This window comes from Artibeus jamaicensis, unplaced genomic scaffold (genome assembly GCF_021234435.1).
Source record: "Artibeus jamaicensis isolate MK-2021 breed Jamaican fruit bat unplaced genomic scaffold, CSHL_Jam_final contig_867, whole genome shotgun sequence".
Taxonomy (NCBI): Eukaryota; Metazoa; Chordata; class Mammalia; order Chiroptera; family Phyllostomidae; genus Artibeus; species Artibeus jamaicensis.
Genome location: NW_026521995.1, coordinates 272,576 through 297,729, shown reverse-complemented (window position 1 = coordinate 297,729; position 25,154 = coordinate 272,576). Strand labels below are relative to the sequence as shown.

The window sequence follows — 25,154 nt, the reverse complement described above, 5'->3', positions numbered from 1 at the left end:
GCAGAAGATAAAAGACATTTTCTTTTTTGAAAACTGAATTATAAGACAAAGACCACATCATGGTCATTCCCAAGTAGGAGAGACAAAAATGTTACCTGCTTTTCACTTGTACCTAACATTTCACCTCACTATTTTTTCTTTAGGTAAAGTGATTCGCTCAGAAAAATTTTTACTTGTTTAGCTTAGCAATGAGAGCTGTGGGCACGTTTAACATTTTCCTAAAAAATGAATTGCTTTAGAAGACATGTGTGTGTGTGTGTGTGTGTGTGTGTGTGTGTGTACATACACAAGAGTGATTTAGGAAACTAGCTACAAGAAAAAGACATAAGTAGCAGAAGAATATAAACATTTCTGTTGGTCAGTGTTTAGAGAAAGAGAATAGAAATCTTTCAACATTGTTCGTAGGAATGGTTCACCCTTCTTGCTCCTGTGGAGAAATAATTGTGAATATTAAATTATATTAATTTTGCTGCCTGAAATGGTTTTTAGATGTTTGTCATTTTTTTCACAGCAAAAGAGTATTATAAATGATGTCAGCTGCATTCATTGATTTTTAAATATGATATATGTTGAAAGCAAATACATATATCGAGGTCATTTTACACATATTTTTTAAAGAAATGCCCCTTTTCTATGGATGGATATTGGGTTTTTTGTTTTTTTTTAATATATTTTATTGATTATGCCATTACAGCTGTCCTATCTCCCCCTTCATTCCCCTCCACCCTGCACACCCCTCCCCCACCATTCCCCCCTTTAGTTTATGACCACATGTCTCAAGTTCTTTAGATTCTATATTTCCCATACTATTCTTGCCCTCCCCCTATCTATTTGCTACCTACTGCCTATGCTACTTATTTTCTGTACCTTCTTCCCCCTTCTTATCCTCCCACTCCCCTATTGCTAACCCTCCATGTGACCTTCATTTCTATGGTTCTGCTCCTGATCTAGCTGTCCTCTTAGTTCATCTTTTCTATCTTCTTTTTCTTAGGTAAGTCCCTTTAACATTTCATATAATAAGGGCTTGGTGATGATGAACTCCTTGAATTTGATCTTATCTGAGAAGCACTTTATCTGCCCTTCCATTCTAAATGAAACCTTTGCTGGATAGATCAATCTTGAATGTAGGTCTTTGGATTTCATGACTTGGAATACTTCTTTCCAGCTCCTTTTTGCCTGTAAGGTCTCTTTTGAGAAATCTGCTGACAGTCTGATGGGAACTCCTTTGTAGGTGACTGTCCCCCTTATCTCTTGCTGCTTCTAGGATTCTCTCCTTCATTTTACTCTTGGCTAATATAATGATGATGTGCCTTGGTGTGTTCCTTCTTGGGTCCAACTTCTTTGGGACTCTATGGATGTATATTGTTTAAAGGGCATTATACCTAGGTGTTGCCAAACTACCAAGAGATTATGGCTTACCAGTTTTTTCCATGAAGAAAGGACTTGTTTACGAGAGGCAACTTGGTGATTATAGATTATTGGCTTAATTGCATTGGATTTATCTAGATTTTTCTGGGAAAGACTCAATCAAACAATAAATTAGAAGACAATAAATAATGTGGAGGAAGGAATAGAATCAATATCCTAAAAGTATAGATTCTATTTTTGCTTAATTTTATAGTCCGATGATTACAAGGTGAAGCCTAATTGGAAAGGTAGCTGCTTTGTGTTGAAACCAGAAAAATAGGGAATAAAATAGGGACTGCCTTAAAGAGACTTGGCCTGGAGGAACAAGGAACTTAGAGCAGAAACCACAAGGAAGTTAAGAAAGAACATAGGGAGTGGAGAAGGCGGAACTACAAAACCAATGGGGCTGAACAAGTAGAGGACCACCTGTTCAAGTGTCTAGGTTAAAATTCTTCCATTACTCAAAACCCAGAAAGCTTAGGTCATGCTCGCACCACCCAAGTAGCCAGTAGCTAACAGCCACATTTGCTTCTACACAATGCTTGCTTGCTCGCGTCTATAAGACTTAGCTGTAAGCGCTTAGGGCCGCTCTCCTTTGCAGCTCTTATGAGCACCGTGTCTCCGGACACTCTGAGGGTCCGCCCCTGCGCAGGTTAAAACTTCGGCCAATAAAATAACATTTCTGAATCCTGAAAGTTTCTGACAATTTGTCTCTCGAGTTGGTGGATGCAACACTTTGTCAATCAATTTACATTCTTTTCACCCAATTTCCTATCTTGAAGCTGTGACATTTACTGAACTAAAATAATTATAGGGAAGCCAATATGTATATTTTGTCTAGACTATTGATAATCTTATCTATTGACTGGGCTTAATATTTAAATCTTATTTGTGTGTGTTTGGGTATATTTTAAAAGCAAGGGATCTTAAGTTCAAATTCAAAATACTCCTTACCCTTTTGTACAAAAAAAATATATATATATCTGGAAATTGAAAAATGCTCCAGGCAAAGTCTGGCTGAGATTTTACTTGTAGGAGACACTTCCCACAAGAGGGTAGATAAGCAAATTTCTCTAAGTGACGGCTCTTCAATCTTGCTGATTCTGCCCCCTTTATTATATAAGTGAAATCATGATTGAAGGAACATCAGTAACAGTCTTGATGAGGAACAGAATTTTTTAAAAAGTGCCCCAGAAAAATGTGCAGAGGGAAGGGGAAAGGCACTGGGAGAACTTTGTGGTGGTGGAGGCAGGAAATAATATTCTCAACTAATTTGCCTTGATGTACCAGACAGAGGGGGCACCTGAATTTGGGGCTGTTTTATTTGGTTCTACATGAATTAGTGAGGCACTTCCTTCCCCACGACCTACCTCTCTGAGGTACAGCTGTGCTGCTGTCATCTCGAGTATTATTAAAATACTGGATCCTGGGCAGTCGTCCTGTTCCCCCAGTTCTAGGGACATCTTCAGTTACATTCGTAGTGATAGCTCCTTGAAGTTTCTGTGGGCCTGTTGCTATGGAAACAGTTTCCAGGGTCTAAGACTTCAGGAACACTGCCTAAAGGTTTAAAACTTGTTTCAGATCCAAAATAAACCTTTTCTCGGCATAACCTATTTATATATTTAATACATTAATTTATTCTTTAAACTATAAATCACATTTGTTAAAGTCTCACTTATCAAACTCTTAAAGAAAATATACTTTCAGAGCTTGTCTTTTCCTCCTACCTGAGAAATTTTGTAAAAGTTAAAGAAGGTGGAGCTAAAAAACCCTCTTGACTTTCAGTCTGAGAAGTTTCTTACAAGGGACTTTGATTCTCAGAATAAGATGATCCTGCATAGCAGCTTCTGTCCCCAAGCCCATCTCAGTCAAGGTTAGTAAGTAGCACAGTGATGTATATTCATCTTCCACGCTGCTGTTAACAAAGCACCACAAACCTGGCAGCTTAAAACAATACACATTGATCTTTCAGGGTCACCACCCTAAAATGAATGCGTCATCCCATTCTGGAGCCCTGGAGAGAATCTGTTTCCTTGCATTTCCCAGCTTCTAGCAGCTGCCTGCATTCCTTGCCTTCCAGACCCCTGCTTCCACCTTTAAAGTCTGCAATGGCAAATGTCTCTGACCCTACTTCTGTTATCACATCTCCTTCTCTGACCTCAGGGAGAAGGTTTTCCGGTTTTAAGGACTCCTGTGATTAGATTGGGACCACAGACTATCCAGGATAATCTCCCCATCTCAAGGTCCTAAATATTAATCACATCTGCAAGGTTCCTGTTGACGTGTAAGATAAGGTTGCCCCGGGTTCCCAGGCTTAAGACTGTATGTCTTTGGGTGTGGGGTGTGTCATTATAGACAGAGAGAACAAATGAAATCTTTGTAGCAAACCTGGGACTATGTAAAAGACAGCAAACAAATACAATTAAGAGAAAGTAGAAAAACAAGATAAATGGATACTAACCTATCCATCACAGGGATTACTAATTGCATTCGACACACTTCTGTTAAATGACAGCTCAAAATTCTATCAAGGCACCACCACTGACTTCCACAAATAAGTGGAAGATAAAAGGATGGAAAAGATATTCTCTGCAAACAGTGAGCTGAAAAGCAGTTGTGACTATATTAACACCAGGTAAAGAAGGCTTCAAGACAAGGAGGTGTGCCCAAGATAAAGAGGAATCTTTTAGTATGATAAAATACCGATCCATCAAGAGGACATAACAATCTTCCTAAATATGCATGCATTTAATAAAAGAAATTCAAGCACATGAAGCAAAATGGAAAGAACAAAATATACAAATCATGAATATAGGTTTATATTTTAACATACCTTCCTCAATAATTATTACCAGAACAAGTGGAGGAAAAAATTAGTGCAGAATTTGAAAATATGAATAACACTATTGGCCAGCCTGATAGTCACAGAACCCGGCCACCAACACACTCCATTCAAGCACAAGGGGTCACTCACCAGGACAGATCATATGCTGGGCCAGAGAACAAGTCTCAAATGTTTCAAAAGTAAATATAAAGTATATTCTCTGACTATGAAAGAATTAAAGCAAAAAACATATTTAGAATGGTTTCAAATATTGAGAAATTAAGCAACATACTTCTATATAACATATGGCTCAAAAAATTACACAGAAAATTAAAAATACTTCAAAATAGTATTGAAAACACAACATATTAAAATATATGGGACTCAGCTAAAGCAGTGCTAGAGGGAACTTTATAACTTTAAATGCTTAAATTAGAAAAGAAGAAAGATTTAAAGTCAATGATATATCATTCTACCACTTGAAGTAAAAAAATAAACAGAAAATTAAATACAAAGTGAGCAGAAGGAAGAAAACAAGAGATAAGAGCATAAATAATAGAGAAAATCATAAAGACATGGTCATCGATAACTGCCAGTTTCTTTACTTGTGGAATTTGTGCTTCTCGTTCACGCAAACTTTAGCACTGTCAGACCACTTTTGTCTTGAAGAGAATACAGTAGAGAATATTTCCACTGAACTTGAAGCTGTTACTACCACCTGGTCACTTGAGCTCCTGATACCAATGAATGAACGAAGTGGAGAAAACTTACAATATTAGTAGGAGTAATTGTCACTGGTTACCATGGGAATCAGGGTTATTGCTACACAATGGAGTAAGCAAGGAACATATTCGGAAGCCTGGGGATTCCTTGAAGCATCTCTTGGTGCTTTCATGACTATTGACAATGGGTACCAGGCAACTGCAGGAAACGTGTCCTGACAAGGTCACTGCAGATCTCTCTGTACACCCTGAGTTGCTTTATTTGGAAAGAAAGCCAGGCCAGCCAAAGTGTTGCCTATGGATGAGGATCAAGGTTGGGTGCTACTGGAGAGAGTTGATGAATATCAAATATGGCCTCAAGACCTCAGGGTTTGGAGCTGGTTGCACTATTTTGTATAAAGTCTTTGAGGAGTTTTGTGTGGCTACCACTGTGATAGGTGAGACTTACAAGTAAAGGAGAACATTTGCATATTTGAGTGGTGGACAGGGTCAGCTGTTAATGGACTTCACTCTCATGCTATTTTATATTCTCTCAGCCCCATCTCTTACCCTAGCCACATTTGCAGAGACCAGTTCCAAGAAGGGTTGCATAGAGCCTTGCTTAAGGACCACATTACATTCTTCTTTCTCCTGCCCTGGGTTTCTCCGATATCATGGCAGGGAACTGCCATGGGAACTCCCTTGGCACTCAAGCATGTATAATCTGAGAGTATGGGGAATAATCCTTATGGGGCCAGCTTTGAACAATGGGGACAGGAGCCCCCTCAGAAAGTCCTACGTTATGGATTCCCCCAAGAGTGGTGGTCAATTTAATAAAAACACATTGTTTTTTTAATTTAAAAATTTTTTAAATTTATTTTTAGAGGGGAAGGGAGGGAGAGAAACAGCAATGTATGGTTACTTATTGCACACCCCTACTGGGGACCTGGCCCACAACCTAGGCATGTGACCTGACTGAGAATTGAGCCAGTAACCTTTTGGTTTGCAGGCAGGCGCTCAATCCAGTGAGCCACACCAGCCAGGGAAAAACACATTGTTTTACTGACTTTTTATCCTTCTCTGTTTTACCTGATCTGCCCTCAGTCCTGCTCCCTGGGCTCACCTCCCAAATGAATTAACTTCATTCAAGGCTTTGTCTTAGCTTCTGCTTAGAGAAAACCCAGTCTAGGACACTGATCTTTATAAACAGAATGAATTTCCTCTGGCCACCCAGAGCTACGTTCATTCTTAAGTTCATTCTTAACTTTCTTTAGAAACCATTCAATGCAACTGGGAGTTAGCGTGCTTGGATAAGACAATACCACTTCAGCAGATTTCCAGAAGACTTTCTTCCTTGTTGACTTCATTGCTAATGGTCTCATTTTTGCCCCTAGTTCTTTTTCTTGTAGGACTTTGAAATAACACACCCAATGTCTTTGAAACAAACAAGGAAAGCAAAAATCCAGCTAATCTTTCCACATTGACCCTGCTGGTAAATTTCCAGGATTTAGTAAATAACCCATGTATGAAAGTATTCCCCCTTACCCTTTCATTGTTGTCATTTATTTTCTTTGCTATTTACAGAGTCATGAAACCTTGTTTTCTTTCCTTTAAATGCAAAAGACTGTTTTCTTTGGCACAGCCCCAGAGTACAGCAAAGGTTAAATCTGCGGCTGTGTGAAAGAGTCGAATTTGTTTAGAAGTTACGCAAAAGGCCGTGAGAGCAGGCGACCTGGATTATAGGAAGTAGCCCCAGGAAACTCGGAGTATTTTATTTTCTGTCTTTTTGCCAGAATGCTGCTTGTCCCCAGACTAATAGTAATTTTCAATAAGGTCAAGATTTATTCTAGTCGGAATCTCATAGGATACCAGACATATTGCTTTCTTACAAGCAAAGTCTTACCCTTACAAAATCAGGAGGAGAAACATTGAGGAGAAAATGATGTATTTAGCTCGGGGTTCTACATGACAAATGGCTCTGAACAATCTTCTCAGGTCAATCTTGGGAGAGTAGTCTCCCTAGCAAAGAAAAAGAATTGACTAGATACACGCACATCCATCATACCTGAAGAGAGATTCAGACTGTGTAAAAGATAAACAAATAAACAAGTGAACTTCAGAAGAACACAGCAACTTCCCCTGACTCATGAAGAGAAATTAGAAAGCTGAAAATCAGGAGGTTCAAGAGTGAATGTGAGGACTTATACAGAGATGCTGTAAACAAAAGGTACCTGCCAACATTCAGTGATGGGTGGACAGTGTGCTTTTGAAGTGACAAAAGGGTAGAAATCCAGATTTCTCAAAGGGGAAGGGTCAAAGGATTGTGTATGTTGACCATGCATCAGGGATTTGAGTTCAGGAAAGGGAAGGGGTGAAATCTGCCCCAATTTTAGCTATCTGCACCATTACGATCAGGAACTTTCCTGAGTATCATAAATAACATGTAAGAACATGTATAAACATGGAAGTAGATTTTGGTGTTTACTCATCTGAATCTTACAAGAACTAAGAAAAACAACCAGACGGTGGACAGATAGCTCAGTTGGTTAGAGCGTCATCCCCATATACTAAAGTTCTGGGGGTTCAGTTCCTGGTCAGGGCACATATAAGAATCAACCAGTTAATGCATAAATAGGTGGAACCAGAAATTCATGTCTCTTTGTCTCTCTCTCTCTTTCCCCTCTCTCAAATCAATAAATTTAAAACAAACAAGCAGAAAGGCAGAAATGTTTACGAAGGAATTTAAAATGGTGGTATTCACTTGAAATGTTCCTTTATTGAATTTTACTTCAAGAATGGAATATTATTATAATCCTATCAGCACAGGTTCCTGGCTTCTAGATTTTTTTTCCCCATGCAACATTTCTTTTTATTTACTTCTAGGACAGTACCTGGATTCTGCCACATCCTTAGCCCACCCCAATGGTCCTGTTCCATACAGTATCTTCAAGCTTGTTTATTTTACCTTCACACAAGTTGGGTTTCTATTGCTTCTCAGTATTAAATATTTCTTTCGGTAATTTATATCATTTTTACTTACCTTATTCCAACTCACGAGAAGTGACTATCATTATGACTTTCACCTTGAGATATTTAAATTGTAAACAAGTTTAATAGAAAATGACCTTAAAAAAGACTGGCCTGATGAAGACCAAAATTTAGAAGACAAAAAAACGTAAAATTTCCCATGTTTAATTTTTCGTAAGATTGTACAGGACCAAACCTGGTGACTGAATTGCTGTTGGTGTCAGCAAGGAACCCTTTAGGGAATACAGGCTGCAACTCTAAAGACCACACACTCTGACAATCTTATGTCACCACATGGTAACCATCTGGCAATTACAGCTTGAAGATAAGATAATTATTTTTAAAAATACACTCGGTTAATTAAGTCAAACAGCTATTTAATGCAATTGCAAATTTGGCTGAATAAATTTCCAATGTATAAACAAAATAGCTAGCTATTCAACCAAACTTGGTATTTTTTATGTAGAGGTTCAGATATCATATACAGATACCAAGCCAGAACAGAATCAACTAATGATCACTTTTGGGCTATTCTAAAGGTTTCATTCATTACACTTCAGTTCACTAAAAAAATGTCAATATTATCTGTGTCTCAAATTCTATTTCTTCCTCCTGTAATTTCCTTTCTTGGATTACACAGAATATTTCTTTCATCTTTTATACTGTTATCTATATTGTTCTTTTCTTCTCCCCATTTATCCTTCCATTTGAATGCTTTTTCTCTGTTTTACATTTTCGGTGTTTAGAAGAAGATAATGGAAAAGCCACAAAGCTTACCATTTCCACCAAGGACAAATATAAGAACATCCCAGCAGTAACTGTCAAGATCCAATTTTGAATGCAAGGATCAGTTGATACTGAGAGGCCGATATACAGTCCTATGAAGGCAGTTAGAGCACTTATAAAATTCATCAGGACGGCAATTTTAACAGGAAGTCCAGAGCTTAGCAGCACAGCAAAGTCTCCTGAAATTTAAGGAAAGAGAAAATATAATTATCAATTAACTGATGATGGCTTTGGTAGAGTAACATGCTATTAGGTTGTTTCAAATGTCAGCACCTGGGATCAATTTTATAAGTTAAGCTGAAAGGTCAGGTTAGAAACCATTTTCCTAGATTTCTCTAGGATTCATAGCTAACTCACTATGCAATTAAGAAGTTACATTTCAAGAGTTCTGTTCCTTTTACTGCTCCCAAAGATAGCATACACAGAGAACTGTGACATACTCTTTAGTTTCCGACATCCTGTGGTCTTCTGGCATTTGCAGCTTAGATAAATGCAACATAAAGCATTTGCTACCCCAGGATTTCTAAATCTTTTTCCCTGAAAACTTGTCAAACAAAATCACAAGGTAGTAAACATGATGTGGGCTTTCGTTATTTGCTTATAGAAACTGTTTTGGGAAAAGAAAACCACTTAATGTGAGATTTTCAGCTCATTGCCAAAGTTGACAAGGAAAACGTTTTCCTTTAGAAAATGTATTAAGATCTTAATGATTTGAAAACAACACATTCACTCCTTTCCCCCAAGAGAAGAATGGCCTATTAATCTGAGAGCCTCTATTTCTTAGTTTTGGGGATGAGACAAGGCTGAAATTCAATAATGAGAGCCTGGAGACTGAGTTTCCTAGTCCCATTATATAGCTAGTCTATGAACAGATCTTAATGCATCTTTGCTGGCCTGCCACAGATGGTCACACTTCTCTGAGGATTTACTATAGTGGCTTAAAGCAGGACCATGGGATAGGGCACCAGAACCAGGCCCATTTCAATGGGTTCAGGAAGGACGTTGAATAAACTGCTTCAACAGGGGTGGGTCAAGGATGAGCTGGCAAAGGATTTCTGGTAACAGACACTAAAGACAGAGGACAAGGTTGGTCCAAAAGGGCAACGAAGGTCTGAAATGAGAGCAGAAAGAGTAACAGCCAGAGCCCTCTCTCTAGGGTACGTGTGCGGCTGGGGCCAGCCTCTACTATTTCTGGGTCTGTTTCATTAATGTATATTCTATCTCGTCTTGATTTCTGGGAGGCAGGATTTGAATTTACAGGGCTATTAAGATTATCCAGATAAACAGTCTTATGTGCATCTGCTACCAAACGCCTGTCATATCAATTTTGCAGTTGGCTTTGGATATATTGCATAAATCCGGTTGGTGAAACCATAGTATGGCTTTAATTTAAATGTTACTTTATCCCATTGACCTGTTTGCTGACATAATGGGTAAAATTCCCCTCTTAATGTTTTTCCCACATTTACTATGCAGAATTTTAAATTCTTGCCAAAGTTCTTTAAAAGGAAGTTTCTCTAATGACTTTCTCCCATATAGAATTCTCCAGAATAAAGACTCACTTCTTGCCCTGGGAAGTATAACCGTCTGACTGCATTTTATCCCAAGGTAAAGTAATTTTTGCTAGTTCTCTTCTGCTTTTAAACATAAATTATGGAAGAAAAGTAGTTGTCTTTTTATCATAGTTTAGAAAAGGAAGCCTAGGAAACCATAGCTAGAAGTTATTACGATTTTCTCAACAAGCAGAAAACAGTGATTCTACTGTCAGACTCACCCATTTCATGTGGAATCTCATGACACAAGATAGCAATTGTTGTGGTTACTCCAGACTCAGGGGAAGACGAGAAGGCTGCCCCTACGACGAGGCCATCTGCGAAGTTATGCAGGCTGTCCCCAACCAGCACCATGATTGCTAACAAGCTAATGGATTTGCCTAAAAAAGTCAGATAAAGGTGTGAGAAGCATGAACAGAGCGCCATTTCTTTTTCTTTTTTTAATTTATCTTTAGAAGGGAAGGGAAGGAGAGAGGGAGAGAAATATCAAGGTATGGTTGCTTCTTGTGCGTCCCCCTGCTGGGAACTGGACTGCAACCCAGGCATGGGCCCTGACTGGAAATCAAACCGCTCTCTTTTGGTTCGCAGGCCCGTGCTCAATCCACTGAGCTACACCAGCCAGGGCCAAAGCGCCATTTTATGTAACCTTTCAAACCCGACCAACTTTCTCATCCACCTTTGACATTCTTAAATTGCTTCGGATTAAGTAACCCCACTCTGTTTCAGCTTTCAAAATAAGTCGGGACTAGAGAGGCAAATCTGGTCACCAATATGCTTGGATATATGGTCACTGTTTTTTAGCGGATCTGACTAATAATGAGACAAATTGTGCTTGGCATTCACTATTTTATCACCTTGCTGAACTGTGCCCTACCCCCCCCCCCCCAAAAAAGAGGAAAAATAAAAATAGTATTGTTATAACCTCCCAAAATACCAGCAATGACCTTTGTAAAGCATTTTAAGATAATTTAATATCCTCCCTGCATTAAAATGGAGTCTATTTTAAAAAACAGTCCCCCTCTGAGCCTGGCTGTCCCTAGTGTCAACCTGCAGGCAGACACTCTCTGCTAGTGTGTGCCTGGTTGTTGCTAATCACCCTGATGAGGTGCCTCATTCAGTTGCCAGTTGGGACCACGACAGAGCCACTTCCAGCTCTGCTGATCCCAAAGCTAGCTTTGGAACAATTACTTAATGTTCTTATCTTTCTCAAAATAACTTTCAGTACTAGACAAGCTGGACATTGAACAAAATAAGGAGAAGCTGTTTTCATGAGATTCTATTGCATAATATACATGACCTGATCAGTGAAGAGTCAATGAACTAATTTAGATAATAATAGGCTTAATTAATGAAATAATTCAGATCATAACTGTGTCAAGTTTTTAACACACAGAATTCCTGTTTTCAAAACTTAAGCTTGTATGCTTGTATAACCAATTATGGAGTTGAATGACTCTACAAAAGGTATTTCAGAAATAACATTTATTCCAACATTAACAACCTAGGTATACCATTTGATAAGAAAAGCCATTCAAATCAATTGCCACAGTCTAAAAATTCATTAACCGATCGGTTGTTCTATACTGTGTGACAGATCTAAGCAGTAGCTGCTGTTACTGATAGAACTGAACACAGTATTCTAATGATGGTACACTCAAAAATAGGAAGAGGTTGCCTCCTGGTTTCTGTTGTGTGGTCTAAGACCACAGGGGGGACTGTATTATAGCATGGTTTGCTGTCTTGCATGGGGGGTATAATTTGACTCATTTCATACCCCACACCATGAAATACATAACTCCAGGCGAGTGAAGAGAAGACACAGCCTGCACTATTATCCAGACTATCTCCTGGATAGTCTCCTGTTTTGACTGTGTTTCAAAGATTTCTCATGCATTTTGCTTCCAAAATTTAGAACTGTCACTGTGAGACTGATATCCTTCTTGTGGTTTACTAATTCATTTTATTTTTTTATTCAAAATAAAAATATTCCAGGCAACAGTCATAAAAACACAGACTTACATATCAAACTATTGAATTCAGGGAGTTCTTGTTGGCTTTGCCTGAAAGCTCTCAGAATCCAATAACTCTACCAGGTTGCTTAGCTGTTCCTGCCACTTTTCAGAAATAAAACTCTTTGTGAAAGTATAATAAAATGAAATAACTTCAAGTTATCCATTGGACAATATTGCAGAATGCAAATAAGCTATAATTTTCACATGCCCACATGTAGTTTTGATATTAATAGCTTATATTCAAATGGAAATTTTTTACCCAAGTTGTCTTCTGCTAAGAAACAGTGTGGCCTATTTTTGTTTTCTGGTATTTTGTTTTCTTTCATTGTGGGTTTCTACATGTCAAATCATGGACATGTAACCAGCCACCAGACAAATATACGTTTTGCACGTGAGCCACGAGGAACACATTGTGCAAATTGTTTAAAATAATTAAAAATTATTCAACAGAAGGTAAAACGAGTGTTCACTGGTAATTTAATATACTCATTACAGAATTATCATTAATATTCACCTTTCCTTATGTATCTGGCAGTCATACTGAGTTCCACGTTTCTGAGTTCCCAGAGATTTTCCATGGCAAAACATGGGCTGGACCTTGTATCATTTTGCTTTTTGTTTATTTAAATCTCTTTTTAAATAGACTGTGGATAGGATTTTCACATCCTGTCTTTTGAAACACAAGCTGAACTCTACCAATGAGGTAATATGAAACAAGTAATCAAATATCTGAAGCTAATTCAATACGTGCCTGGCAAAAGGACAGTTGAGTAATCGAATTTGGGTTGGTTCGCTATTCCTTCTATATGCCAACCTTGATATCTGAAGTGGAAAGATATGAAGCCTACAAAATATTGGAATAAGCCGATCATTACCCTCTGATCTAGCATCTGCTCCTTGGTCTTAATTTGACTGAGCAGATCATTCTTGCCTTTTGCTTTCTTTCAAAAACAAAAACAAAGATGTGAGTGTTGTAGGCCTACCAAGTGCCAGGCATTCTAAAATGTCTCCTGGAACTGAAGATTTAGAAGAAAAAAATGTACTATCAATGTCCTGAAAGCAGAATTAGTTGGAAATACTAGATACATACATATTTTAAATCGAATAAATTATAGGAGTTAATATGTCCAACACATTTAGAATGGTGATTGGTACGATCATGCTTGTTCTTACTAGCATGTATACCCCCAACCATGCTGCAGTCTAGAGATTAAGACCATTTTTATTTTTATCCTCTCATGCATCAGTGCCTGAAACAGGGCACATCCTCGAACCTGTCTTAAGTGACAAAATGTGAGTAAACACATGGATGCGTGCATTAATGAATGGTCACAAAGCAATCACCGATTCATTAGCATTTACTTAGTTCTTCAGTGCTGGGGCTCACTGGCTATTTGGGCAATGACTTATCCTTTCTAACAATTGGTTTCTTTACTTGTATAATTTGAATAATATTTGTTCTTACTTTATTAAGCTGTAGGAAGATTAAATGAGATGATTCATATCTAGATTTTAGCATTGTGCTTGGCATATAATAATTGTTCAGTAAATGGTAGCTGTTTTTATTATTGGGCAATAACTTATTCTTGTAGAATGGGAATAATTGATCATAGCTGCTTAACATTACAACACGGAGAAGCCTGTACCACAAAAAAGTAATATACATGAGGAAAAGGGGGCAAAAATTCAAGAGCAACTGATGAAAACCAAAAGAGACCAAATATAAATAAATAAATAAATAAATACATAAATACATAAATAAACTCTTTAAGAACTATTTTCAAATATAAGCAAAAAGAAATAAGTTCTTATCCCAAACTGGTAAATTAAACTCAGAAGTAGAGAAAGTCATAGAAATAAAAGGTTGGTTGAAAATTATATAAATAAATCAGTTATAGAATAAGGTGTGAATAACAAGGTGCCACTGATTTGAACACCATCTTCAATGGCAATATGAAACAAATGAGATAGGTATTCATGACCAATTTTTAGTAGACAATGATAGAAGACAAAAAAAAACAAACCATGATGTCTTCAAATTTCACAGTGAAAGGTTTAACCATCTTGTAAGCATGTAAGCATTATTTTAAAGGAGCTCTGATAACCACATATGTGTTTATAATAATTGAAGTTTTTAGAAGATCAGTTTTTAAAAATTGGGGAAAATAGCATTTTTAAAGAATGGAGTACATTTGATATTAATGTGTTGTATGTTTGAAAGGCTGATGGGAATAAGTCTTTATTAAAAATTCTATTGCAAAGACTTTAATAATAAAATGTTTACCCAAATGAAATTTATGACATTTATTTTAAAGCAGACATAACCTTTTTCTGTGGCATTTTCTACAGTTAACATTTAACTGTTTTCAATTAGTACTCACATTCTCTGTTGGAGGCTGTCATGCTGCCTATTGGAATTTCAGCTGCCTGGGAGTCTTCTGGGCCTTTCTATCATCAATTTAAAAATAAATGATAAAAGATAAGCAGCAGTCATCATTTTTGTTAAAAAGTGAAACACCTGAAGAGTTATATTCATTTTTAAAAGACATTTTTAATGCTCTAGAGTAAGCTAGAACTTGTAAACTTTATGGACAAACACAGAAGGTAGGGCTGAGAGTCTGCAAGCAAGCCTTTGGCACTATCTGTGTGCAGATGGAGACAGCGCTCACAGAGATCAGTCTCCCGTGGAGTGCGGAGGAGCCATCTGTAACTCAGACTCCTAAATCATGTAAGCCTTTAGGAAAGCCAAAAGTTGTAGAAAAAACGGATTCTAGATCCTTGACCTAATTTGGCTCTTCTACTGATTGTGCATCTAGAATTCATCTTCAGATCTTTAAGCAGATCATGTGCCGTGGATGGAGACCGCATACCAACACCATACCTGATTTCATTCATTGTGGCCTAATACTTTGATTTTGTTGCTTTACCAGTCAGTAAGAGTCTTGCCAATTAAGAAAGAAAATCAACAGACTTAGAAAAGCAAATATAATCAATTTTTAAAGTTTTATGATCCTTTCATAGGACATGGAAGTAAGATTGTGTTTTTTAAATATATTTTATTCATTATACTATTACAATTGTCTTATTCTCTCCCTCCCCCCCCCCGCCCTTTATTCCCCTTCGCCCTGCACTCCCCTCCCACCTACATTCCCTCCCTTTAGTTCAGGTCCACAGGTCATACATTTCCTATACTACTCTTACCCTCCCCCTGTCTATTTTGTACCTACCATTTATGCTATTTATTCTCTGTACCTTTTCCCCCTCTCTACTTGTACGACCCCCTGCTGATACCCTGCATGTGATCTCCATTTCTGTGGTTCTGTTCCTGTTCTAGTTGTTTGTTTAGTTTGTTTTTGTTTTTATTTTAGGTGTGGTTGTTAATAACTGTGAGTTTGCTGTCATTTTACTGTTCATACTTTGATCTTCTTTTTCTTAGATAAGTCCCTTTAACATTTCATATAACAAGGGCTGGGTGATGATCAACTTCTTTAACTTGATCTTATCTGGGAAGCATTTTATCTGCCCTTCCATTCTAAATGATAGCTTTGCTGGATAGAGTTATCTTGGATGTAAGTCCTCACCTTTCATAACTTCAAATATTTCTTTCTAGCCCCTTTTGCCAGCAAGGTCTATTTTGAGAAATCAGCTCATAGTCTTATGGGCACACCTTTGAAGCTAACTGTCTCCTTTTCTCTTGACTCTTCTAGAATTCTCTCCTTAATTTTAATATTGGGTAATGTATTTATGATGTACGTTGGTGTGTGCTTCCTTGGTTCCAACTTCTTTGGGACTCTCTGAGCTTCCTGGACTTCCTAAAAGTCTATTTCCTTCGCCAGATTAGGGAAGTTCTCCTTCATTACTTTTTCAAATAAGTTTTCCATTTCTTGCTCTTTCTCTTCTTCTGGCACCCCTATGATCAGATGTTGGAATGTTTAAAGTTGTCCTGGAGGTTCCTAAGCCTCTTCTCATTTTTGTTGAATTCTTGTTTCTTCATTCTTTTCTGGTTGAATGTTTTTTTCTTCCTTCTGGTCCACACCATTGATTTGAGTCCTGGTTTTCTTCCCATCACTGTTGGTTCCCTGTACATTTTCTTTTATTTTACTTAGCATAGCCTTCATATTTTTGCCTAATTTGCAACCATATTCAACCAATTCTGTGAGCATCCTGATTACCAGTGTTTTGAACTGTGCATCTGATAGGTTGACTATCTCTTTGTCATTTAGTTGTATTTTTTCTGGAGTTTTGATCTGTTCTTTCATTTGGGCCATTTTTTTTTAGTCTGGGTACACCTGTTATGTAGTAAGGGGCGGAGTCTTAGGTGTTCACCAGAGCAAGGCAACACCTAAGGCTGTATATGGGGAGGGGTCCAAGGGGGAACAATGCTGCTTGCTAGGTTCTGGGCCAGCTTTAAGTCACTTCCCCTGCTACCCACAAACAAATTGGGCCCTTCTGTTGCTGATTTCAGAATAGGTGGGTTTGTGTACATTCTAGGACCCCGTGGGTCTCTCCAACAAACTCTCCTGTGAGGCTGGAAGTCTCTCCTGCTGCCACAACCCCCACAAGTTTTTGGAGTCAGAGGTTTTGAGGCTTTATTTCCCCACACTGTGACCCTAGGTTGCATGGTCTATGTTGCTTTCCAGTTGTTCCTCCCAGTTTATCTGCACATGAATGTGGGACAGCCTGGTCTGCCAGCCACTGCCTTGCTATGAGTCCTCTCTGCCCCAGCTGCCTGACACCACCCCTCCTGCCAGTCTGGATGAGTGTTCCTTCTTTACCTTTTTGGCTGTCAGACTTCCATACAGTTTGATTTTCTGGCAGTTCTGGTTGTTCTTTGTTTTTGAATTTGTTGTCCTTCTTTTGGTTGCACAAGAAAGCACAGCGTGTCTACCTACGCCTCCATGTTGGCTGGAAGTCCAGGAAGTAAGATTTTGAAAGTGACATCTATAGTGTGAGTTAAGATTACATGATTCTGTTTGAGAGAGTGACTCATAGCTCAATTTCTGGAAAATCACTTTCCCTCCCTGTGCCTCAGATTCTTATTCTGTTATGTGAAAAGAATAGTTTTAATCTGCCTTTTGAATATGATACTTTAAAATCATATTTACATAATTCTACCATCCAAAGGTGTGGAGATCATGGGACAAATTTAATGTGAGACATAACCATCTTTTTTCAGTGTAAAACAGAAAGTAAACTTGAAGTTCACTTATTAAATAATAGCAGGTATCCAATGTAATGACAGGCAACTTTTTTGGAAAAGAATGGTGAGAAAAATACCTCACCATTCTCTCACCCAGATACCGGGTTAGAGAAGATAGACAGGCTTCCTGCCTGGACTTGGTGGATCTAGAGCCCCCACCATGTAATTTTTTATGTTATATCAAAATGCCGATTATAATAAAAAATCTCTATAGTTGCATTAAAAGATGGGAGTTCAAATGTTTATTTCAGGATCTTGTCCCCAAAAGCTATAATGTCATACTCTGTAAAAGAATTTAGAAGAAAACATTAAAAGTTGGATGTTTGGAAAGAATTGTGAGTTTCCCTCCTGCCTGAACAAATAGTAATTGAAACAGTTTCTAAAGTTCATACTACTTCTATTTGCTTAAATTGATCTTGCAGCTTAAATAACAAAAGGAATGGTGAATATATAATTGTAAGTCAGCCTATTCAAATGCAACCCAAACTCATTAAGTTAGCATCAGAGATTTTCTTATACACACTTTAGGGTACTGTACCCTTCAATCATGCAAAAGAACAGAGGTGGCATTAGAGTGATTTTAAAACTAATCTCAGCCTGAACTTATCTTCTTTCCAACCACATGTAAAGTATCTAAGCAATAAACAGAATAAGGATTTTAAATAATTTTTAAGGAAACGTTTTTTGAATTAGCTGTAGATCTGCAGTCTGTTGTCTGACTTCTGTTTTATTGTGTTAACATCTCAGGAATAGCTTACTTGACTCTACTCAGTTAGGAATCTATCCTTGAGTGGTAAACCCTTTCCTAAGGTCATGGTTAGAAGAGGCAAGTTTTCTATCTATGACATACCACTTTCATATTTTGCTGATCCCTTGTTATTTTGATAATTAGAATGGGATTATTGTTTTGAACCTAACTGGAGGTTGTGTTTTGAGAATCCACATGGATAATTTTGTCATGGAAAAGTCAATGTAACAGAAAGCACTTATGATGAGACATCTCATTGGGCAGAACTAGTTCTCCTTTGCATTGTGAAATGGGTACCCCACTCCCAGATGCACTAAATCTATTTTTGCCTTATTTATATCTATCTACCCATGGCTAAGAATTTCTCAGAATGGAAAATCATACAAAGGTCTACTGGTTCATTAATACTTATAAACAAAATAATTCAATTGCTGTACAGTATGTTAGTCTAGTCCATACATGTTTCAAACTGGTGCTGGTTGCAATAATTTGAATCTATGGAAAATTCTTTTTATACTTTAAAACAGCTTTTAGGTGCTTGGCAAAGTTTGCTAAACTATTTATCACGATCAAGAATATAGGCAAGTCAGGAGTGAACTCCATATTTATTGTACTGATTTTCACCTAATCATGGAATAAAGGAAAGGAGGTAATCAAATCAACAGAAAATTTCAGATCAGTAACCTACCAGCTGGATAGTTGAAGCAGATTGGCCTTTGCCTGACTGGTCAGAATTGAGTGCAAGATGATGGGAATGTCCCATGTGCCTATTAACCAGTGGCATGCCCTGCTGGATGAAGATGGTTTAAAATTAGTGCTGAAGAACAGAAGAACACAAATGCAGCCTTTGTCAAGTCCATGGTTCTATTTAACATTTCTCTCATTGGCCAAAGTCATGGGTGGCAGAACAAGAGTAATGGGAGACTCTCACTGTGAGGAGTACTTACTAAAATGCCTCCCCTCGGAGAAGCAAGGACTGCTCTGAATGGGCGTGCACGCTCAGAATGCTTCGAACATGCAACTGCAAGAATTATAAAAGACTCAAACGGTGGTGGTCTTTATAATGCCTTTTTTATTTACTACAAAATTAAATTTGATTTTTTTCTGGTAGAGATACCAAAAGGATTATAACTGAAACTATATTGCAGCCTAAAACCACTAAATTAAAATCTCCAGAAAGGTATTAATCAATTAAAGCACTTGGAACTTCTAAAATATCTACCTTCCTTTCATATTACTCAATATCATGAATCTTGAAATGATGTTCTTAAACTCATTTTAAGTTTTTTGGCAAATACAAGGGCAATCTAAATAAACTCCACATTTTGGATGTTCAGAATTTATTTTACTCATTTCCATCCTGGTTAAATTTCTCATGATTACACATAGGGTAATATGTTGGCTTTGTAATGTAGTTTTTTCAGTCCAGGAATGCTAATCTATTGTGTTTCAATGGTGATCTATTATTGTTTTTTCATGCTGATTGATTAAGAACCCCTTTTCTGGAGATTAATGTCCTAAATTTCTCTAGTAGGTGAAGACATTGAAGCTTGAATTTTCAATTTTGAGTTACTATAGCATTCTAGTTTGGGCCCTAGGCTCAAAAAACGACCCTGCTTCATAAAAACAGAAATTATTTCACAGGATTTTGTTTAAAATCTATTTATTATGAAGATTTTCAAATACACAGAAAAGTTGAAAGAACTATAATGTAAACATCAGATACCCACCTCCTGGTCCTACCAGTGACGTTTTGCTGTATCTATTTTTATCTCACATCTAGCCATCTAGCCACTCTCTACCCACCCACAAAACCACCTATTTTTGATGCATAAAATAGAATTTTCTAATAAACTTGGGAATGCTCATATAGAAGTACTGACCTTTTAAAAGACTACTAGTTTTACCTGAGTGCAGTCAAGAATAAGTAAAAAACAATAGAGGACTGCAGAGCCTCAGGACTTTGTAACAAAGAAAACTTGCTTTATTGAGTTTTTCATAAGTGTTTACCACTTACCTTTTTAACCATCCCACCAAACAGTTTAACTATTTTTCTCTTTACATTTCATCGTAGATGTAGGAACTGATCAAATATAGGCCCGAATAAAAGCAATGATTCAAGCTAAATATATTAAAAATGCCATACCTGAGCATTTTTAAAATATTTTAAATGCCCTTAAGATAGAAAATAAAGTGTAATTTTGCGAATTTTCAGAATATTTGTTTGTTTGTTTTTGGCTAGGAAAGAAACTCAGAACACTGCTTGATAGCTAGTCCTATAGTCCCCTTTATTATCAGGCGGGAGACAGTCTGCGGTTTCTAAGCTAGCCGTGAAGGTCAAACAGCAGACTGTAACTAGTACATCAACAGGCCAGCAACAGATGTTTAAAAGATTAATAAGCAGACTTACAGGGAAGCTGCCAGTCAGAATGACTTGTGTATTCTGGAAATCAGGGCCTCATCCCTTACACAGACAACTTCATGAAGAAGTCAGTTACTTTTGAACAAGTACTTCTGCAATAAAAGGCAAATATCATGAGGCCCTAACGCAAAGGATAAATAAAACTTAAGATATACCTCGACACGTGGTGACACAAAAAGAATAAAACATTTTTCTATGAAGAAAAATCCATGGATGCCTCCAATTAGTCCCAAGAGTTTCCAAATGTGACCTTTGCTTTCATGGACATGTCCAGACGCTGAGGCTTCCTGCTTATCTAAACCAAGAACCTAAAAAATGAAAAGGTGAGAGCAAGGGACATAAAGAAGTAACTTGATGACTTAAACACTAATTAGGAGGTCTGATATTAAATATACCCAACTCCATGACAACTTCTGAAATCATTCAAAGCCCAGTTTGCTTTTAGATATATAAATACTTCCGCTGTAGGATTTAATTGTGGACAAATAAAATGGATACAAGAGAAGAGAAGGTGGCTTCTGCTTGTGAACAGATTAAAGCCTAAGCTTATTTCAGCAAGTGGACTAAATTTTCATGCATTCTCAGTCCTTTAGCTGAATTTTTTTAGGAGTTCAAAAGTATCTGTTTATACAACAGTGCCTTATAGCAAGCTAATGTATTTTATATCCAGAACAAATATAAAGATAGATTTCATCTGGGCTTTGTTCTCCCCGTGCCCAACTGCAATTAAAGAATACTTTTAATAAATGTTCATAGTAGTAAGAAATCTACCATAAAGACATTTTTTACTGAGTGCATACTCTATGCCTAGCAATAATTCAGCAACCTGGGACAGAATAGGATATAAGAAAAGCATTAGGAATTTTTCTCTAGTTGACTCATCCCTTTGGTTGACTCATTCCATTGGTTGACCTCATGATTTCCTGTGAGCTAGTAAATCATTATGTATCATATTCCTTCCCCAGGAGAAGGCAGTTTAAGAAACTAGTTTAAGGAAATAGCTCAGTGGTTTCCACATTTTGGATGTTACTGACCATTAAAAAGAGGGAAAAAATATATGTATACATATTGCTTGTATACATGTTCATAGATACGTATATAGATATTTATGTGTGTGAACATATATTCATACATGAGTGAGTATATACACTGATTTTATGGACATAACTAAAAACTGACATATGGTAGTCAACTTTTTCATTTGGTAAAGGCATTAAAGGACACCCACCTAGTATCTGTAATTATCATTATTTCACAGTACAGAGAACATTGTAATATCACAAAACAGGGGAAAAACCCACAATCTTGAACTAAAATGCAGACCTCTAAGTTGAATAAATTTAGCTACTAAAAAAGGAAATAAAGACAGTGGCATTTTTCTCATTTCCCTGCAGCCCTTTGAACACTTGTCATGTGTCAGGACCGCCGGTTTTTCCAGCTTTCCACCTCCCTCGCATCGCATCTTCCTCTTCCCAGTAATGTCTGTCCTCTTTTTCCTCAAGTGAAAACAACTGCCTTCAAAATTTCATGAAACCTAGCTAATCTTTTTAAGTTCTCCCCTGTGGCATATCTCTGCAAAGTCCGTTGACAGTCCCACCTGCCCCAAATCCTTGCCCGCTGCCTGGAGCTATGCCATCCCCAACCAGGGGAGGCCCGGGGAGCCTTGAGATTCTTTTGCTGTTTCCCAGGATCCTGGGAGTGAATGGCTCTGCAGCCTCTGCAGTGACCTAGAAAAGGCCTCAGCCACCGCCTCAAGCCAATAAGCCTTGAAATATTTCCAGAAAATTAGATTACAGGGGGAATTAAAACTAATAATGGTTTGTTTCATTTCTCCAATGCTCACTTTGCAATTTTCAGAACATCTAACAATTATTGAGCCTCTAAGCAACAAGAGTGACCCTGTAGGAAATTTCCAGAGGCGTGTGGAAAATTTCCATAGCCACGGGAACCGTAGGACTGTAGGTAATAAACCACTTCTAGAGCAGTGATTGTCCACCTTGTCGCCTCACAGAACACTTAAACTAATTACTAAAATTCTGTGGCATGCCAGAAATTTTATTTTTTGGCAATCTGACAAAAAAATAGGCAAATTTTAATTCATTCACACCAGACAACTCTTGTTGTGTTGGCTGTCATCATTTTTAATTTGACAGTCTAAGGGCAGAGGTCAGTGCCCCTGACTACATAGTCAGGCATTGCATGTTTTCAAATTTCTCGTGGCACACCGGTTGAAAATCACTGCTCTAGAGGAAGTACCAGAGCCAGGAGGGGACAGGAGGAAGCAACCCTGCCACTCTCTCCGCCTACCCCGACTTTTCTGTTGTGCCTCACATTGGCTGGCTCTGGCAACCACCCAGCCTGCCGGGGGGAGGGGGGTGTTGCTGAAGACCTGCAATCTCCTGGGCCACAGAAGACAGCGAAGAAGGGCGGAGAGCAAAATGGGTGAGTTGGGGGAGCACTGGAGAAAAAACATTGCCATGTCTGATGGCCATTCACTTTTATTTACAGGAAATTTGTAACTGCTTCCTGGATGTTTCTTAGTAGGAATTTATATCTGATCACCTTTTTTTAAAAGTTCTCAAAAATAAGAATAACATGTGGTGAATATAACGACTGGTCATCTCCTTTCTCCCACAAGTGCTTTGGGGAAATAATATTCATTTCCAAGGGAAACACTGGCCTCCATAGCTACTCATCCAAGTTGCTGTGAAATTTTGCATAAACACCTCCACTGGCTAAACATAAAGGACACTGGAAACACTCCATCTAAATCGGAAACAAAGCAGCTTACCTGAGGGATCAGGTGGAGCAGAGCGTCCCCAGAGAGGGTCCCAACAGCCAGGCCCACAAACAGCTGTAAAATGAGCCTGTAGCTCTCCTCACAGCTGTGGAACAGGAGCAGCGTGGTCCCCAGCAGGGAGCCCAGCGTGAGCAGCATCACGGCCACTGTGCTGTAGCCATATTCTGAGTCGGAAGGAGATCGCGGAGACAGTCAGTGCCCGTGACCCTCTGCGAGCGCCTGAGCTAGTGAAACTGATGGAATAGTGTGTCCTATAGCACAGCTGGTAGGGACATGAACTTGTTGTATGTGGTCTACTGGGTAAAGGTTTTAGCTTTTATGAAAAGAATGAAAAGATTTTTACCAAAATATCTTTAAAGTTACCCTGATGACCTCTTATTTAAAAATGGTTGTGGCAAGCAAGGACCTCACTTACCTCCCGCCTGCGAGAAATTAATTTCTTTCATCGTAAACTACCACGTGTGTGGACAGATACTGGTAATGATTTCCATCCAATCACATGGACGCCTTTCGATAGCCAGGCAGCGGCGCTACAGTGGGAACATTCAGTCTGGGCCCACGTAAACCTTTGTTTGTGTTCAAAATGAGTACTCTCTTCCAGAAGTTCTCAAAATTATTTGTAATGTTTGAAGTGTTTATTATTCTCAATGACCAAAATAAGTGATTGTGTTGGTAAAAACTGATCAATGAATGTGTAATGGTTCACAACAAATTTGGACAGCCTACCTTTGGATTTATTGCAATGATATGTTATAATGTCTGCATTTATTCAATGTTCCTAGCTTCTAGATTTAAAAAAATTAAGAAAGTACAATGCTTTAAATTATTCAAACAAAAATATGTATGAGGGGAGAACAAATAAAACGGGAAAAGAAGAAGAAAGGTTAACAGAGAGAAAAATGGCTCTCAGAGTCAAAAGTAAATGACTGGAAGATAAAGAGTTATTCAAGCCCCCATTTTCTTTTGGCTGCAGACATTCAGGGCAAATACTCTTGTTTCTTCTTATTTAGAAATTATTAACAAGTCATGGCAAAATGGTTTATAAACAATACAGTAATTACAAAATTAAACTATCATTTCCTTGAGTGACTACATACAGATAATAAGTTAAATCAAATAATGTAGTTATACTATTTGAAGTTCATTGTAGACTTTAAGAAACTATCATCTTAAAGTTAGTGATAATGGAAAATAATCTATTCTCACTATTTTCTACTTTTCTGGGACATTCACCTTCTATATTAAATCATATTAATGATTCTAGCTGATAACATGGTAATAGACTTGTGATTTTAAGATGACCTCTATGTTTTTAATTTTTAAAATGCATTGATGAGAGAGAGAGAGGGACGTAGGGAGAGAAACATCAATTAGTAGTTCCACTTATTCTCCGTTCATTGGGTGATTCATGTATGGACCCTGACTGGGGATTGAACCTGAAGCCTTGGAGAATCAGGACAATACTCTAACCAACTGATTTACCAGGCCAGGGCTAAGATGACCTTTACTAAATTATAAGTTCTAGATTATATAAGAGTCTAATATTAAAATAGAGTTGGTGATGTATTCAGAGAAAACTTTCAGACTGTGGTTTTCCCACTCTCATCACTCTCCTTCCACAGACAGAAATCCACTGTGTAGAGGTTGTTATCCAACAGATACAGGGTTGCAGTT

At 37.8% G+C, this 25,154-nt stretch overlaps 1 protein-coding gene across 3 annotated transcripts in view; it reads right to left on the bottom strand.

Moving 5' to 3' along the window:
• The window catches only part of SLC39A12 (solute carrier family 39 member 12), a 63,236-nt gene that overhangs the window by 11,140 nt on the left and 26,942 nt on the right, over nt 1–25,154 (bottom strand). For 2 of the 3 annotated variants that reach the window (XM_053654757.1, XM_053654759.1), the window contains 6 exons: nt 23,472–23,644; nt 20,836–20,988; nt 18,947–19,048; nt 14,692–14,758; nt 10,520–10,678; nt 8,737–8,924 (listed from right to left, as the gene is read on the bottom strand). In XM_053654757.1, coding sequence (XP_053510732.1) covers nt 8,737–8,924; nt 10,520–10,678; nt 14,692–14,758; nt 18,947–19,048; nt 20,836–20,988; nt 23,472–23,644 — 842 coding nt within the window. The remainder of the gene's footprint in view (nt 1–8,736; nt 8,925–10,519; nt 10,679–14,691; nt 14,759–18,946; nt 19,049–20,835; nt 20,989–23,471; nt 23,645–25,154) is intronic. The other variant, XM_053654758.1, reaches the window with a different exon arrangement.